We start from the raw sequence: 13778 nt of genomic DNA on the forward strand, positions 1-13778 counted from the left end.
AGCGTTCTATGAGAAAAAAAAAGCCCTGCAGATTAGTCTTCAAATATCAAAAAGGAGGACAGTAGGAGGACACTTTTCAAGGGAGGACAGAACTTACAAAAGGAGGACTGTCCTCCCTAAAGGAGGATGGTTGGCCACCTTACCTATGTTATGAAGTAGCAGTTTTGTTTTGCCAGTGTATAGATCTCCACATGTCTCACTGCATTGTATGGCATATATCACATTGCTTGGTTTTTGTCTGGGTGTTTTATCCTTGGGGTGGACAAGCTTCCTGAAATGCTATAATGGAATACAGAATTGCACATTGAAGGCCACAAAATAAAATGATCCCACAGGGGGAAAAAAAGTGAATGAAACTTATGCAAAGTCTTTATTCTCTTTGCTGTAAAGAATCTAAAATGTCTTCAGGAAAATGAATCTGATGGCCCGAGAACTGTAAAGGGGGGAAGGAATGGCCACCTTATCTGCTTTCTCTTAGGATAAATCCTGCATAATGTTGTAGATACTGAATTTAAATGTCTTAAAAATATTTTGAGAATATCTGGATTTCTTGAAGTATTACCATGCATTTCTTTGAATGCACATATCATATGTGTTTAGTTAAGCTAGTTTGGGAAATGGTGGAAAGATCTGTCTATCATAAATGGTAAAAGTGGAAAGATTACATTGTGCACTGTATAGGGAAAGTGTAATCTGTTTCTCAGACTTCTTTCAACTCTTGGCTTCCAATATGCTTTGTTCTACCCACAACAACCTAGGATTTCACAATAGTTTCTTGTAGTTATATATCACCTCCCTCCTTGATTCAAAAAAGTTAGCCAACATACTCTTGATATACTCAGAGATTTTTTAGTGGGGAATGGGAACATTTTAGTTTTCTTGTTCTTTATTACAGTATTTCTTTTCTCTGAAAAAAAATGGAATTTATGCTGCTATTTTTCTTTTGTTTGTGTGTGTGTATGTGTATATGTGTGCACACATGAGGTAGAACACTCTAGAAATACAGATATATTGTTCATGCATCTTGAGAGGTCACATAGAAGATGTATTTCAGCAAGTACAATTTGTCATCACAGAAAATTTGGTCTTCTGTGGCATTATTAAAGGTGAAACAGCCCTCTTTTGCTTGTGTCCAATAGTTCTATATTGGTTATGTAAGGGCCAGAATTCCTGTTGTTAAATGTTATAGTAGGCGGAAAAAGAATGTTTGCTGGCTATTTAATATTTCAGTCTATGTTTCAGTGTTCTATTATTTCCGTGCAAATATCTTGGAGCTTTTTGATAAAAAAATATTTACATGAGCCATTTAGACCTTTTTTTCAGGCTTTCAACATTAAACTTTGATAATAAACAGGGACCAAAATGAATGTATCAACATTATGATAGTCATACCAAAATAGCTTTAAAATTTGTAATTAAAAACTCTGAGAAATCTCCACCAGAGTAAATACTCTTAAATGTTGAAAACAAAAAGCTAGGTTAATCTTTTTGGAATTTAAAAAAAAAAAGGTAAAAGAGTTGTTGCTGACTATAGGGGGCAAAGCTCATCTGCGTTTCAAGGCCATTGAGCCTGCAGTTGTCTGAAGATATTTTCACATTCATGTGGCCAGCATGAAGTCATGGAGCACTGTTACCTTCCCACTGAAGTGGTACCTATTTATCTACTTACATTAAACATGCTTTCAAACTGCTAGGTGTGCAGGAGACGGGGCGAGGATGGGAACTCACTCTTTTGTGTGGTGCTGACTCTTTCCAGCTGACAAGCCCAGTGACTTAATTGCTGAGCCATCTTTTATTGGAATATAATTAGGTGCTACAACTAAATTATCTCATGTCCCAACAAGTATATTTCTGTTTGCAGACAGGCAGTATCAGGTATTCCTCAAAAACATGAATACAGATAAAAACAAATCCTGGGAAATGTCTCAGTTCCCCTGGGCCTCATGGCATTGGTAACATCTCTCTCTCTCTCTCTCTCTCTCTCTCTCTCTCTCTCTCTCTCTCTCTCTCTCTCTCTCTCTCTCTCTCTCTGTGTGTGTGTGTTTAAAAAATTGCTTTATAAGTGCAGAAATGTGTTTCTATGGTTCTCCTCAACAATTCAAAGTGCTGAGACAGAAAGTGTAAAAAGTATTGTGTGGTGAAGAATTTTTTTTCCCCAGCTTGAAAAGTGTGGATAGAAAATATTTAAACCTATTGTGTAGGAGAAAATGATCAACTCTAATGCACAAGTATTGGAAGTTTAAATGACTCTATATAAACCGTGATATAGTTGACTGCCTCCCCAACAAATTTTACAAGTAATTTGCTTCCTTGTATATTACAGTCTTCTGAAATCCCTCTTTTGGGATGACATAATTACCTTAAAATAGGATTTTTAAAAATCATCCCTCCAATCAAGTCTGTTAACCAGTTGATTAATTAAAAGGGAGTAATTGTTAATTCTAGCACTAATGCAATGTTCAATCACTGTGCCTTTCATTTCTTCATCAACGTATTTGTCAACTTATTTCAATTTTCTCTAAATCAGTATGTTTATCCTGTCTTATGAATCATCAGCCACTAAGACAAATTAGCTTTCATTTGTGCCTTTCTGTGTATGTCACCTCAGGCGTGTGTGTGTGTGTGTGTGTGTGTGTGTGTGTGCGTGCGTGCGTGCATGCATGCATGCATGCATGCCTCTTAATCTTCTAGCAACTATATGGACAGTTTTCTTGGCATGCACACATATACAGAGGCACACCCTATTTTTTAAAAGCTTGCATTTACAAGCACACACGCGAACACGCACACACAAACACAAAACACAGTTTCCTCTTTAGATAGTGTTCTTAGTAGAAATTAGTAATTTAGGAAAAATATATAGATTACAATTGCCAGGATAAATGATTAAAAGACAGTGCCATTCTTCTCCATGGCCAAGTATGGATCCTTAAATTTATATAACTTTGTAATACCAGTTTGAAACATAATTCATTGCAATTGTTTGCATGCAACAAAATATGAATAGCTTATGTTTTCTTGTTCTTCCACTTCTTTTCCTCCTCCAGCTGTTCAAAATGAACGGGACCGAATAAGTACCAGGCGAAGCACCTCTGATGGCAGTGCTCCTCCTTCTATTAACACACTGTTCCAGGCTGAAGTGCTTTCTCGTCAGGTAGAGTAATCCACCATCAGTGCCTATTCAATCTCTTGAATACTCTCCGAGTCCATTATTTATAGCCATATCTATTCTTTTTGCATTTGTAATAACAAAATAAAACAGGAAGGCTCTCTGAAGAGAATTCTAATTTTATTCGGCTTACTTTGTAATAACACTCAATGATTCAGGTGAGAAGGACACCATTATCACCATCAGGTATAATCTGTAAGGAGTTCTTATGAAATGTTTCTCCAATCACTTGGAGTATGCCTCAAGAAGTCAGAAGAAGGTCAAGGACTGCAAGATCTACTCTAAATATTTTTGCTCTATTGGTGAAAACTATATTACCATAAAAGTGATATGATGGGATATTATACAATATATAAACATCTTCATATACTGTAGGAAATAAAATACTTCTACTTATGTTTCTTTTTTTCTTTTTCTTATTCTTTTTCTTTGTGTCTCAGCCAACAGACATTTATCATGTGTTTCTTCTAAAACAGTTTGTTTTCCTTCAAATTGCTTTAGCTTTGATTCCCAACTCACCAGGTTTTTTTTTCTTCTACTATCTTTTAGCTATTTCTGAACAGTTGTTTCTACTGTACTGCATATGAACAAGATAGGTATCTGTCAGGCCTGCCTAACCAAAAAAGACACACAGATTTACTTCTAAGCACTTTCCTTTATTGTTCTATACCCGTAGTCAGAAATGTTACCCAATTAAAGTAAATTACTTGCGTCATTAAAGATACACAATGAGAACCTCTAGGGAAGAGCTGATTTTACCCTCTTCCTTCTTCCCAACCAAACTAAACTTTGCTGTCTCTTATTCCTTTGGACGAACTCCTTTCCCCTTTGGAATCTGGACTATATTTTGCCACAATGTCTTCTGTGTAGCTGCAGATGCTCTTAGAGACGCATAGTGTTCAAAAATCACCCTAAAGGATAACTCTCTATTGAGACAGAATTAATATGTAGGCTTGATATTTGACCTCATTAAGCACTTTTTGTCAGGTGATCGTAATTTTCAACCACCGTTAAACAAATAATTGAAAGTTGAGGACTACCTGTAATTTTTTTTTATAATTAATGGTAGTTGTTAATTCTTTTTTATTGCATTGTTTTATTTTGTATTTCTGTTTTTTATGGTTGATTGAAGGATTTTATAAATTCATCGAAAAATCGATATAACTTTACTGAACCTTTATCTGTACAAGTATAGGGTGAATCATTTTATTTTTTTACATTCTTTCCCCTTATTTTAATAAATGTTTTATATTACTCTAATTTATTATTTTTGAGATTGTGTTTAATATTGAACAAGTAATTTAAGATCTGATATATGGAGAGTGGTATGGAAGCATATTAAATAATAAATATATGAGCTTTGAATATACTCAGAAATAGAAAGTAAATAAAATAGAATTTCTGAACCCTGAATAATACAGATTTTAACTTATTTAACTGAATGTATACCTACATTTATAAACTAACTATTATCAAGACTGGTATAGCCTTTTGAATCTTTAATCAATTTGAGTCTTTGTGTCACCCAGATTCCTCTTTCAAGTTTAAACCTTGGCACTACTGACATCAGTGATAAGAAAATTGCGGGTGTTAGTGATGTTTGTGAATCTATGAAGCAACAGCTCTTGGTTCTTGTAGAGTGGGCAAAATATATTCCAGCTTTCTGTGAACTACGGCTGGATGACCAGGTATGAAATAATTAAAGCATCTATTTTAGGTCCTTTTTCTCAGTTTGGGGAGAATATCATTCTATGATTTAAAATCAAACTAAGGATCTTTAAGCTTATATTCATGCAGAACTGGTTATGGAATCTGAGAAGGAAGTATGGTAGGATTCAGCCACAGGGGAATGTCAAGCAGATTTCAGAATTTCCTACCATATAGAATGGAGCCAATATGTTTACATAGACATTCAATAGAAAATCAAGGCAAAATATGATTGCTGAAAAAAAAGGCATGATTTGGAAAATCCACTGTTGCATTGCATGGAAAAGAATCTTTTACACTTTGATAAGAATTTGATAAATGGAAATTAGGCCACATCCAAGATTTTATGGGCTTCAAAAAGTTGTATGAATTTAGCTATTATTAGATCAGTTATCCACAATTAAGCATGGTGATATCATGATATATTTAGGTATCAAAAATATTTAGGAAACAAATGAATTCTTTAAAAGAAAAGATAAAATTTCAATATATTTCTGAACAGAAGCCTCACATCTTCAATGTTTTTTCTGGGAAAGAAGAAGACTTTAAACATAATAGGAACAGCTATAATTCCGATTATCCTAATTCAGTTTGGATTTTCTTTAATGTTCTGTTTTAATATTTTATACTGACGTTTTATCTGCTGTTTTTTATATCCAAGGTTGCCCTGTTAAGAGCACATGCTGGAGAACATCTTTTACTTGGAGCAGCAAAAAGGTCTATGGCTTACAAAGACATCATTCTTTTAGGTTAGGTTATATTTATTTTGGTTTTTTTTATCAATAAAACCCTAACTATGTTTAGTGAAAAGTATGCATAGGACTTCAGTTTGGAGTGCATTAATCCAGAATTGAGGGTACATAATAAAACAGGTTTTTCATTAAATCCCGAGGCAGGACTGTTTTGCATAAAAATAGGAATTCTCCTTACTTTTGAAAGTGAATCAGAGTTTTCTATTGCTACCATATCTTATAAATTTTATTTTGCAGATGAAATAGTTGATGTTGTTGTTATTGTTGTTGTAATATTGTTGTTGAAGGGACTTTTTTCTTGGAGGAAAAACACCCCAAATAGTATTGCTTTTGGATCCTTTTGCTTCTGCCATAAGCATGACCCTTGAAATGAGGATTTATTTCTCCTCATGATTGGCAGAAGAAAACATTTTGGCTCATTTCCCAATTCATCACATATGGTTTGCATAACCTTTGCCTTATTCCTTTTCTCTGCTTTTGGACATATTCCTTGGGGATAAAATATTCATATGACCAGCTAGACCCTGCTGGTTCATAGAGGAGCTACCCTCCTTTGTCCCCAATACTTAACTAAAAGTTGAAAGGCTTTCTACCATCAGTAGGTAACATCTTATTCCCAGCTCTGAACTTATAAATCACAACCTTCAGCAATTGACCACAGGGAAGTGGAACATGTAGGATTTTGTTCTTCAGAGCAGTCAAACAGATGCATTTGATTTGGGAAATCTGTGACAGGACATGAATTTGCACAGTATTTGGCCTTTCAGCTATTCTATATATAGAAGATCTACTTTGTCTTCAAAAATAGACATATTTAGATAAGTACACAATTATGAAGTGAAATGATATTATATTTGTATGGTTATAATTAAGCAGATTATTGGTGGCACATAACATGTGGTGGGGGGAAAACAATGATGAGTATTTAATTGTTCAAATGTACCAGTGAATAAATAGTAATTGGCTTTGTAGTTTTAAGCCACAGATATCATTAATAATTTTGACCTGATTTTATTTTTAAGGTAATGATTTTGTCATCCATCGCAACAGTTCTGAAACTGAGATTAGCAGAGTAGCAAACCGGATCCTGGATGAGCTCATTAAGCCATTTCAGGAAATTCAGATTGATGATAATGAATATGCATGCCTAAAGGCGATTGTATTTTTTGATCCAGGTATACTTCAGAATTTCCTTTCCAAATGTAACAAAAATGGTTGCTTTCCAAATATAAGCAGAGTTATTATAGGTCTTTGTGTAACCGGACTTTGTCATCTAGGTCTTTGTATGATTGAGACTCAAACATATTTTAACATTTTGAAACATCAGCATGTTGGCTGGGAATTATCTGGACAACATCAGATTTATAATGGATATTTTCGATTTTCAGTGAAACTTTAATCCTTGTGCCTGTTGAGAAATGAAAAAGTTTTATGACAACCCTGCCTTAGGTGTGTCACCAATTCCTAAAGGAAGGACTAACAGAAATAGAAGGCAGCTTTTGAAATTGATGGAGAGCAGGCAATACAATTTGCCCTTAAATGCCTACATATGATTCCTTAGAGTTCCCTCTCTTGGCTGGCCTTGAGAGTTTATCTGTTGCCAGATTTTTTCTAAGTAACATATTTATTGCCCCTAGCCCTGGATCGTTCAAGATAAATTATTTGGATTCAGTGTTCATCCTTCTGATATCCTAGGCATTGATTTTTAATTAATTTATTTATTTATATATCACCTTTATTTTTTATAAACAACTCAAGGCAACACACATATTCAGTATTCATTTATTTGTTTCCTATCGTCTGCAGCTTCATTCCAGGAAGTGTCAGAGCTTAATTTTCCACAACATGGCTTAATATTTTCTGTGATAGAAATAATACTGAAAATCATAAATTTGGAAAGTGCAAGGTTTTTTTTCTTTGCTCTAAATACTCACATGTTATCCTATTAAGGCAAAAGTCCAAACATAAACATTGCTGAGTTTATACACTCTAGCTTTTTTAATCAACAGATTCTGTATGTTGCCAGCACAAAGACTAGGATAACTGGGTCTTTTATGCATTGGTTATTTTTTCAGTCCTCCCAACTTACCATAAAGGAGGCTGGAAGACTGCCATTTTCTATCTTTTTTTTTTTTAAATAGAAATAAATTAAGGAAAAAGAAATTGTGATGAAACTGTCAAGGCTGGTACCATCATGAAGTCAAGAGTGGGAAGTCTTTTCCCCCTACTCCTTTCTTTCTGTTTTTTTTTTTTTACAGTTCCTCATAAGAATAAGCTAACCCCCCCAAAAAAGCAGGTAACAGAGTCCATGGTAGACCCTTTTTTCTAAGTCTCTTTGAGGCTTTATTTTTTCTTTTTCAGAACCATTAAATGTATTAATAAACAGCTTACATGATATGGATCACTGGAAGGATTCAGTTTAAATCAAACTGCCTGAGGTTGTTCAAAGCTAAAAATATCCTCATCTGATTAATTGTGCAGGTTAGTTAACTACTTTAGCAAGTTCACATGATGTGCTAACTCCCACCCAATTAAACATAGTATGGTAAGAGCATCTCTGTGCTCCGTTTGTAACACTTCTTCACTCTCATCTTCTTAGAGCCAGTAGACTCATTATAGGAGAGTCAATAGGCTAATTCTGAGATTAAACTAAGTTATCCAGTTATGTGTTGCATATTTATGTAACTTTTCTCTGCCGTTTGAAGATGCAAAGGGGCTGAATAACCCAATGAAGGTCAGGAACATGAGATTTCAGGCTCAAATGAGTTTGGAGGATTACATCAATGACCACCAGTATGACTCTAGAGGTCGCTTTGGAGAACTCCTGTTGCTTCTGCCTACAGTCCAGAGTATCACCTGGCAAATGATTGAGCAAATACAATTTGTAAAACTGTTTGGTATGGTTAAAATTGACAGTTTACTTCAAGAAATGTTGCTTGGAGGTGAGTAAGTTGATTAAATTATGCTCACATTTATTATGACTGGAGAAAAATCATAAAAGTTGTTGATCTTCAAATAAATACCACAATATTGTTCTAGTTTGCCAAAGGTTTGAATCAGTGTAACATGGTATATATATATATATGATGGGTTCTACTCTTTGGGTCCAAGTTGTGTTTAATCAACAAGTTCATTGTGATTACAGTACATAGACTTAAAATTCCTCTGAGCTTCTAAATTTATGAACTTTTTCATGAACAGCACTGATCATCTGTGCTTTCACGTTTAGCTAATTATAAGATTGCAGCTAACCTATATTGATTTTCATCTTTACCTTTGTCTCTGTAAATGGGATGCTAAATTTCTTTTTTGATTAGAGAAACATACTTTGGATAGTATCAACTTTTTCACTTTAACAAATACTTATTTGGTGACAATGTTGCAGGTACATTTAATGATGCTACTAATATCCACCCAATTCATCCTCATCTAGCCCAGGATCCAGTTACTGGGCAAACTCTGCTTATAAGTTCAGTAATAGCTTCTGCTCATACAGAGCAGATAGGTAAGTTGATTAACAATGGATCATTTGATTATAAATGTAGTTAGTTAATTAATTACTAAATAATTAAATATTGTTTAATTAAAAAATTATGATTAATTAATTAATTAATTAATTGCTCTTACTTTTGACAATAATCTCAAGGAATTTTCATTCCATAATTCCACACATACTCCTGTCATATAGAAGGAAGAAATATTTTTTTCTTCAATGCCAGTTGGTCCAGAAATTATACAGAAACAGATCTCCATTTCTGCCAAAATGAATTTTTTTTCATCCCCAGCCACCCTCCAAGTTCATTCTTTTGCTGTGAACAGATAATTCTTACTCACTTAGTAATTGCTTTCAACAATAACAATATGGTAGCAATTTAGTCTACAAACTGTGATTTAAATTATTGCATTCCTATTGTTTTATTGTCCAAATTAAATGGGATTTGGGTTTTCCCCCCCAGTTTTATAAAAGATTAATGTTTTTACATACAGTTTTGGGATTCATCAGGTGATCATTTTCATTCTGTGGGATTTGAAATTCAAAATATTGTTGTATTTTGATTATCAAATTGATATGAACATAATATTTCAGACAATAAGGCTATAAAAAGAAAATGTGGTTCACAGTAATTGTTGATAGTTTATAATTAGATGAAAAACAACCATCAGCTGCCATGCCAAATTGGAACTTTTGATGGAATACAATAGAATTCACAATATATTTGGAAATTTTAAGATTACTGGTCTTGACATTACTAATTTTGCAAAAGACAATCCTATTTGGAACAGCATACATTTTACTGTGATACTTTTATTACTCTTAGGTCATTAGTATCGGTAGAATCAAGAAAGAGTAAGACAGTGATATTATTTGGGTCATATCATCAAGATCATTATCATCACATATCAACATAATGTTGCAATTGATGCTGAAATATTGGGCAGTTATGATTATCTCATAACATAGCTAAGATACTGGAGCATTACTTAATGTTAGGGATAGACAATCTTTTTAGGCTGAGTATATTTTTTTACGTCAAGTATTATGAGAAGCTGAAGCATGATAGGACCTGAGTTAAAAATAGACAGATATAACCCTTCTCTTTCTGTCCTTCCCCATTGTCCCTCTGTTTCTAAAATTCTCACTCTCTTACACATAGAAGAAATCTGAACAAATTTATTTCATAGGAATTTGCCACTGGTCCTAGAATTGCCTGCTTTTCATCCCTGTTTTAAGTTATGGGCCTCTGTTGTGATTGCCATTTGCAAACCATCCAGTTTGCAGGATAACTTTAGGCTTAGTGATTTGCACTAGATGGACTTTTGATTCTTACAGTATTATTGCAGCTGGCCTAGTGGAATTAGCCCACAGTCAGATTACTTAATTATTAGACCCTTCTTCATTACTATACCAAATTGAGTGAGTGGTAACAAATAGAATTTTTGGTTATTTATAATTCAGTTCAGCCAATGCTGGTTATTGCTCCCACATCCACTCCACACTACTAGCACAGCTTTGATTTGATTATTGATAATTTATTTTCAAATTTTTTTCCAGCAACTCCTGAAACTCCACTACCTTCACCTCCACAAGGCTCTGGCCCAGAATACAAGATATCTCCAAACCAAGTTACAGTTATTTCACAGCAATCTCTTCCAAAACAAAAAACATTGTGATATTGATCAACGGTTCTTTTATATTATAAGCACTGCATTAACAATCTTGACATTGGAAAACTCAGGGCAGAGAACTTTGATCCAGATACAATAAAAAGAGCTTTGCTTATGTTTGTTTTTCTTATAATTTTTGCTCAATGCCTGAATTGAGATATTGTGGATGTTAATATTTGAAACTGTGCCTTCTTTGCAATGTCTTTGAAAATCACTGAAGAGCATTAATATATTGTTTCTTTATATCATGTGTCATCTTAACTGTTAAAATTTTGTAACAGAATGCAAATCTAATTTCAATAGAATTACTAGATAAAATATAGAAAAAAGCAAAGCAAACAGTTTTAACAATTTATCTAAACAGTTATTCCATTTTCTTCAATGCAGAACAGAGGTAATTGCCAAAATGTTTCCTACAAGGATTGGCATGATGACTGTATGTATCATTAATGGATACCTTGAACATAATAATTCAGGGATGGGTTGTTATTACAGAAAAGGCTGTGACTGCTGGTACTTGTTAACCAATGGATCCATGGAGCACTCATTCCTAAGCAAATGTACAGAGACTTGCAAGCTGTTGGGAAACAAACCTTTGTAACTGTGTGACTTGTGTTCTTCTGGTGGTCTCATTCCACGACCTAACCTGAACTCATCAAATTTGGCTTCAATGCCCAGCCAACACTTATCAGATACCAATCATTTTAAATCCATTCTGAACCCAATGAGTAATATGAATCTTCCTCAATTTTAAGTCCTCTACCAAAGGCTTGGAAGTATCAGGATTCTGCACAGTATATTAGCTGTTTCTAGCATTGTACTCTTCTACACAGAGAGCTCTGCTGGAACCCATCTTAAAAAATCATAGCCCTGAGTGCTCCTATCATCATCATGACCATTTTGACTTTTACTTTCCACATCCTCTCTCTCCTTTGGGTCCTGGTACTTTTCTATCTTCTCATATTCCTTCTTGATGCTAGTGGCACTTGGCACTGCTATATATTCCCACAATCTTCTGTGGAATCTCCCATCTGGACTTAAAAGAGTCTAGTCCATACACTGTGCAGAGACTCCAGTACACAATGCCAGTTACTTGGTTGTGCTGCTCACTGTATGCATTTCCTACATGCCACTTATACCCTGCTAGTATGTGTTGAAATGTTTCTGAGGTCTCTTTCTCTACACAGTCTACACCTTGGGTCCTATATAGTGAGGTAGACATGGCTTGTAGGGATCTGGTACATAGTGACTATTCTTATGCTTCTAAGATCACTGCCAGTGCTATATTTTACTCCAGCCCTTCCCAGCCACCAGTAAGATTTCCCAATGTCTGCCACTTCAGATACTTATTGATGATATATCCCATGCAGGGTCTTGATTTACCATGGCACTTCCTCTGCTTGATCTTCCTCCCATTCTGCTGCTGCCTTGGGCATTCTTTTAGCAGCTCACCTTTGGGTGCCATCTTACTGATATACTAAAGAGCCATGGTGGCGCAGTGGTTAGAATGCAGCATTGCAGTCTAATTTTGCTGACTGCCAGCTGTCAGCAGTTTGGCAGTTCAATTCTTACTGGCTCTAAGTTGGCTGTAAAACACTGCAAAGTGGTATATACGTCTAAATGCTTTTACTATTGCTACAGGTCTTATTCAGGACAGAGTCTTTGACTGTTTTTTACACACACACACACACACAAACACACCCAGACCCACTTTTATATGGTGTGACATCCTGGTCAATGACCACTATAAAGATATTGACCTATCTGAAATGCAATGATTTTCTAGGATGCCAAAAAGTTTCAGAAATGAAAAACTTGTTATTTTAGAACTCTTTTGTATTATTACCTATTTTACACAAACCCTGTTTTAAAGAGTATATTGTAATTTATTGAGAAATGATTTATTTTCTAAATGTAGAATTATTTTTGTATGCCTAATTGTATAAAATCACAATAACTGTTTCAAATAGCATTGTGTTAAGTTGTTTGAACGATGATGTAATGTATGAACATAGGCTTGAGTAGCCATGAAATGGTTACCGCAAATGTTTTTAGACTGACTGTTTTTCATCAATGCTCAATAAACATATATTGAAAACATATGAATGTTAAATGGGCCTTGAAGTAACTTTTTCTCCTTTGCATAATGTAAACAGTGATTTTTTTCAGTTGGCTGTCATAGCTGTAAGCAAAAAGTTAAAACTTATTGAAATCAGATGAAAAACCATGTAATGGTTCTAAAGAAATCAGATGAGCTTTAATTAGACTAGATTCTTTCCTAAGCTCTACTCTGTTCGTTATACCCCCACCTCTGAAATTTCTAGGAAGTGGTCTTTGAGAAGAATTTGTGATTGACAAGCTAATCCAAATGAGCTGAAATTAGGAAAGAGAATATTTAGGAATATTTAGTGCTAAATAAAAAGTCCTGTTCATGAAATGCAGCGCAGGTAGAAAGTAGAAGGACATTTTATTCTTTTCAACACAATGTGAATGTGAGGGAGAGATTATGTAAAGGGATTCAGGGTTTTGTTCATAAGCATGATAATTCTCTGAAAACTCAACAGAACTGGACTGTACTTTATGTAGGGAGAGAAGCTGGCCTAAAAAAGGTTGAAATTTGATGATATTTATCTGTGGATCGTGGAAAAATAAATTTAAATAAATAAAAAAAATCATTCTTTTTCAGAGAGACCATTGTTCCAGGGATGTTGGTGACATGTTTCTATTTTCTAAGCAAACCCTCCATTATACATCTAAACCTTCCAAACTCTCATTTGAATATCTAAACATTTATAGTTTAATTAGTCACATTATCTGTGACTTAATTAGTGCATCTGAGTTACACGACCCAATGTATCTTCTGTTCCCAAGCATACAGTAATGTAATATAGGGAGAAACATAGATATGCTTAGGTGCAACACATCACACAGAAGAAAATACGGTCACTTCAATTAGAAGCTACTATTAGGAGTTAGAACATTGG

At 34.5% G+C, this 13778-nt stretch overlaps 1 protein-coding gene across 4 annotated transcripts in view; it reads left to right on the forward strand.

Annotated features, from left to right (window-relative positions):
• LOC120314176 (hepatocyte nuclear factor 4-gamma-like) overlaps positions 1–12907 on the forward strand; it is a 28352-nt gene extending 15445 nt beyond the window's left edge. For 3 of the 4 annotated variants that reach the window (XM_039356990.1, XM_039356989.1, XM_039356991.1), the window contains exons 4-10: positions 3048–3154; positions 4699–4857; positions 5538–5625; positions 6651–6803; positions 8334–8570; positions 9014–9133; positions 10682–12907. In XM_039356990.1, coding sequence (XP_039212924.1) covers positions 3048–3154; positions 4699–4857; positions 5538–5625; positions 6651–6803; positions 8334–8570; positions 9014–9133; positions 10682–10800 — 983 coding nt within the window. In that variant the 3' untranslated portion in view covers positions 10801–12907. Of the gene's footprint in view, positions 1–3047; positions 3155–4698; positions 4858–5537; positions 5626–6650; positions 8110–8333; positions 8571–9013; positions 9134–10681 lie in introns of those variants that run through there. The other variant, XR_005558359.1, reaches the window with a different exon arrangement.
• The last annotated feature ends 871 nt before the right edge of the window (positions 12908–13778 follow it).

Source organism: Crotalus tigris, unplaced genomic scaffold, assembly GCF_016545835.1.
Source record: "Crotalus tigris isolate CLP2741 ecotype Arizona unplaced genomic scaffold, ASM1654583v1 scf7180000018861.162076, whole genome shotgun sequence".
In the NCBI taxonomy this organism is placed as follows: Eukaryota; Metazoa; Chordata; class Lepidosauria; order Squamata; family Viperidae; genus Crotalus; species Crotalus tigris.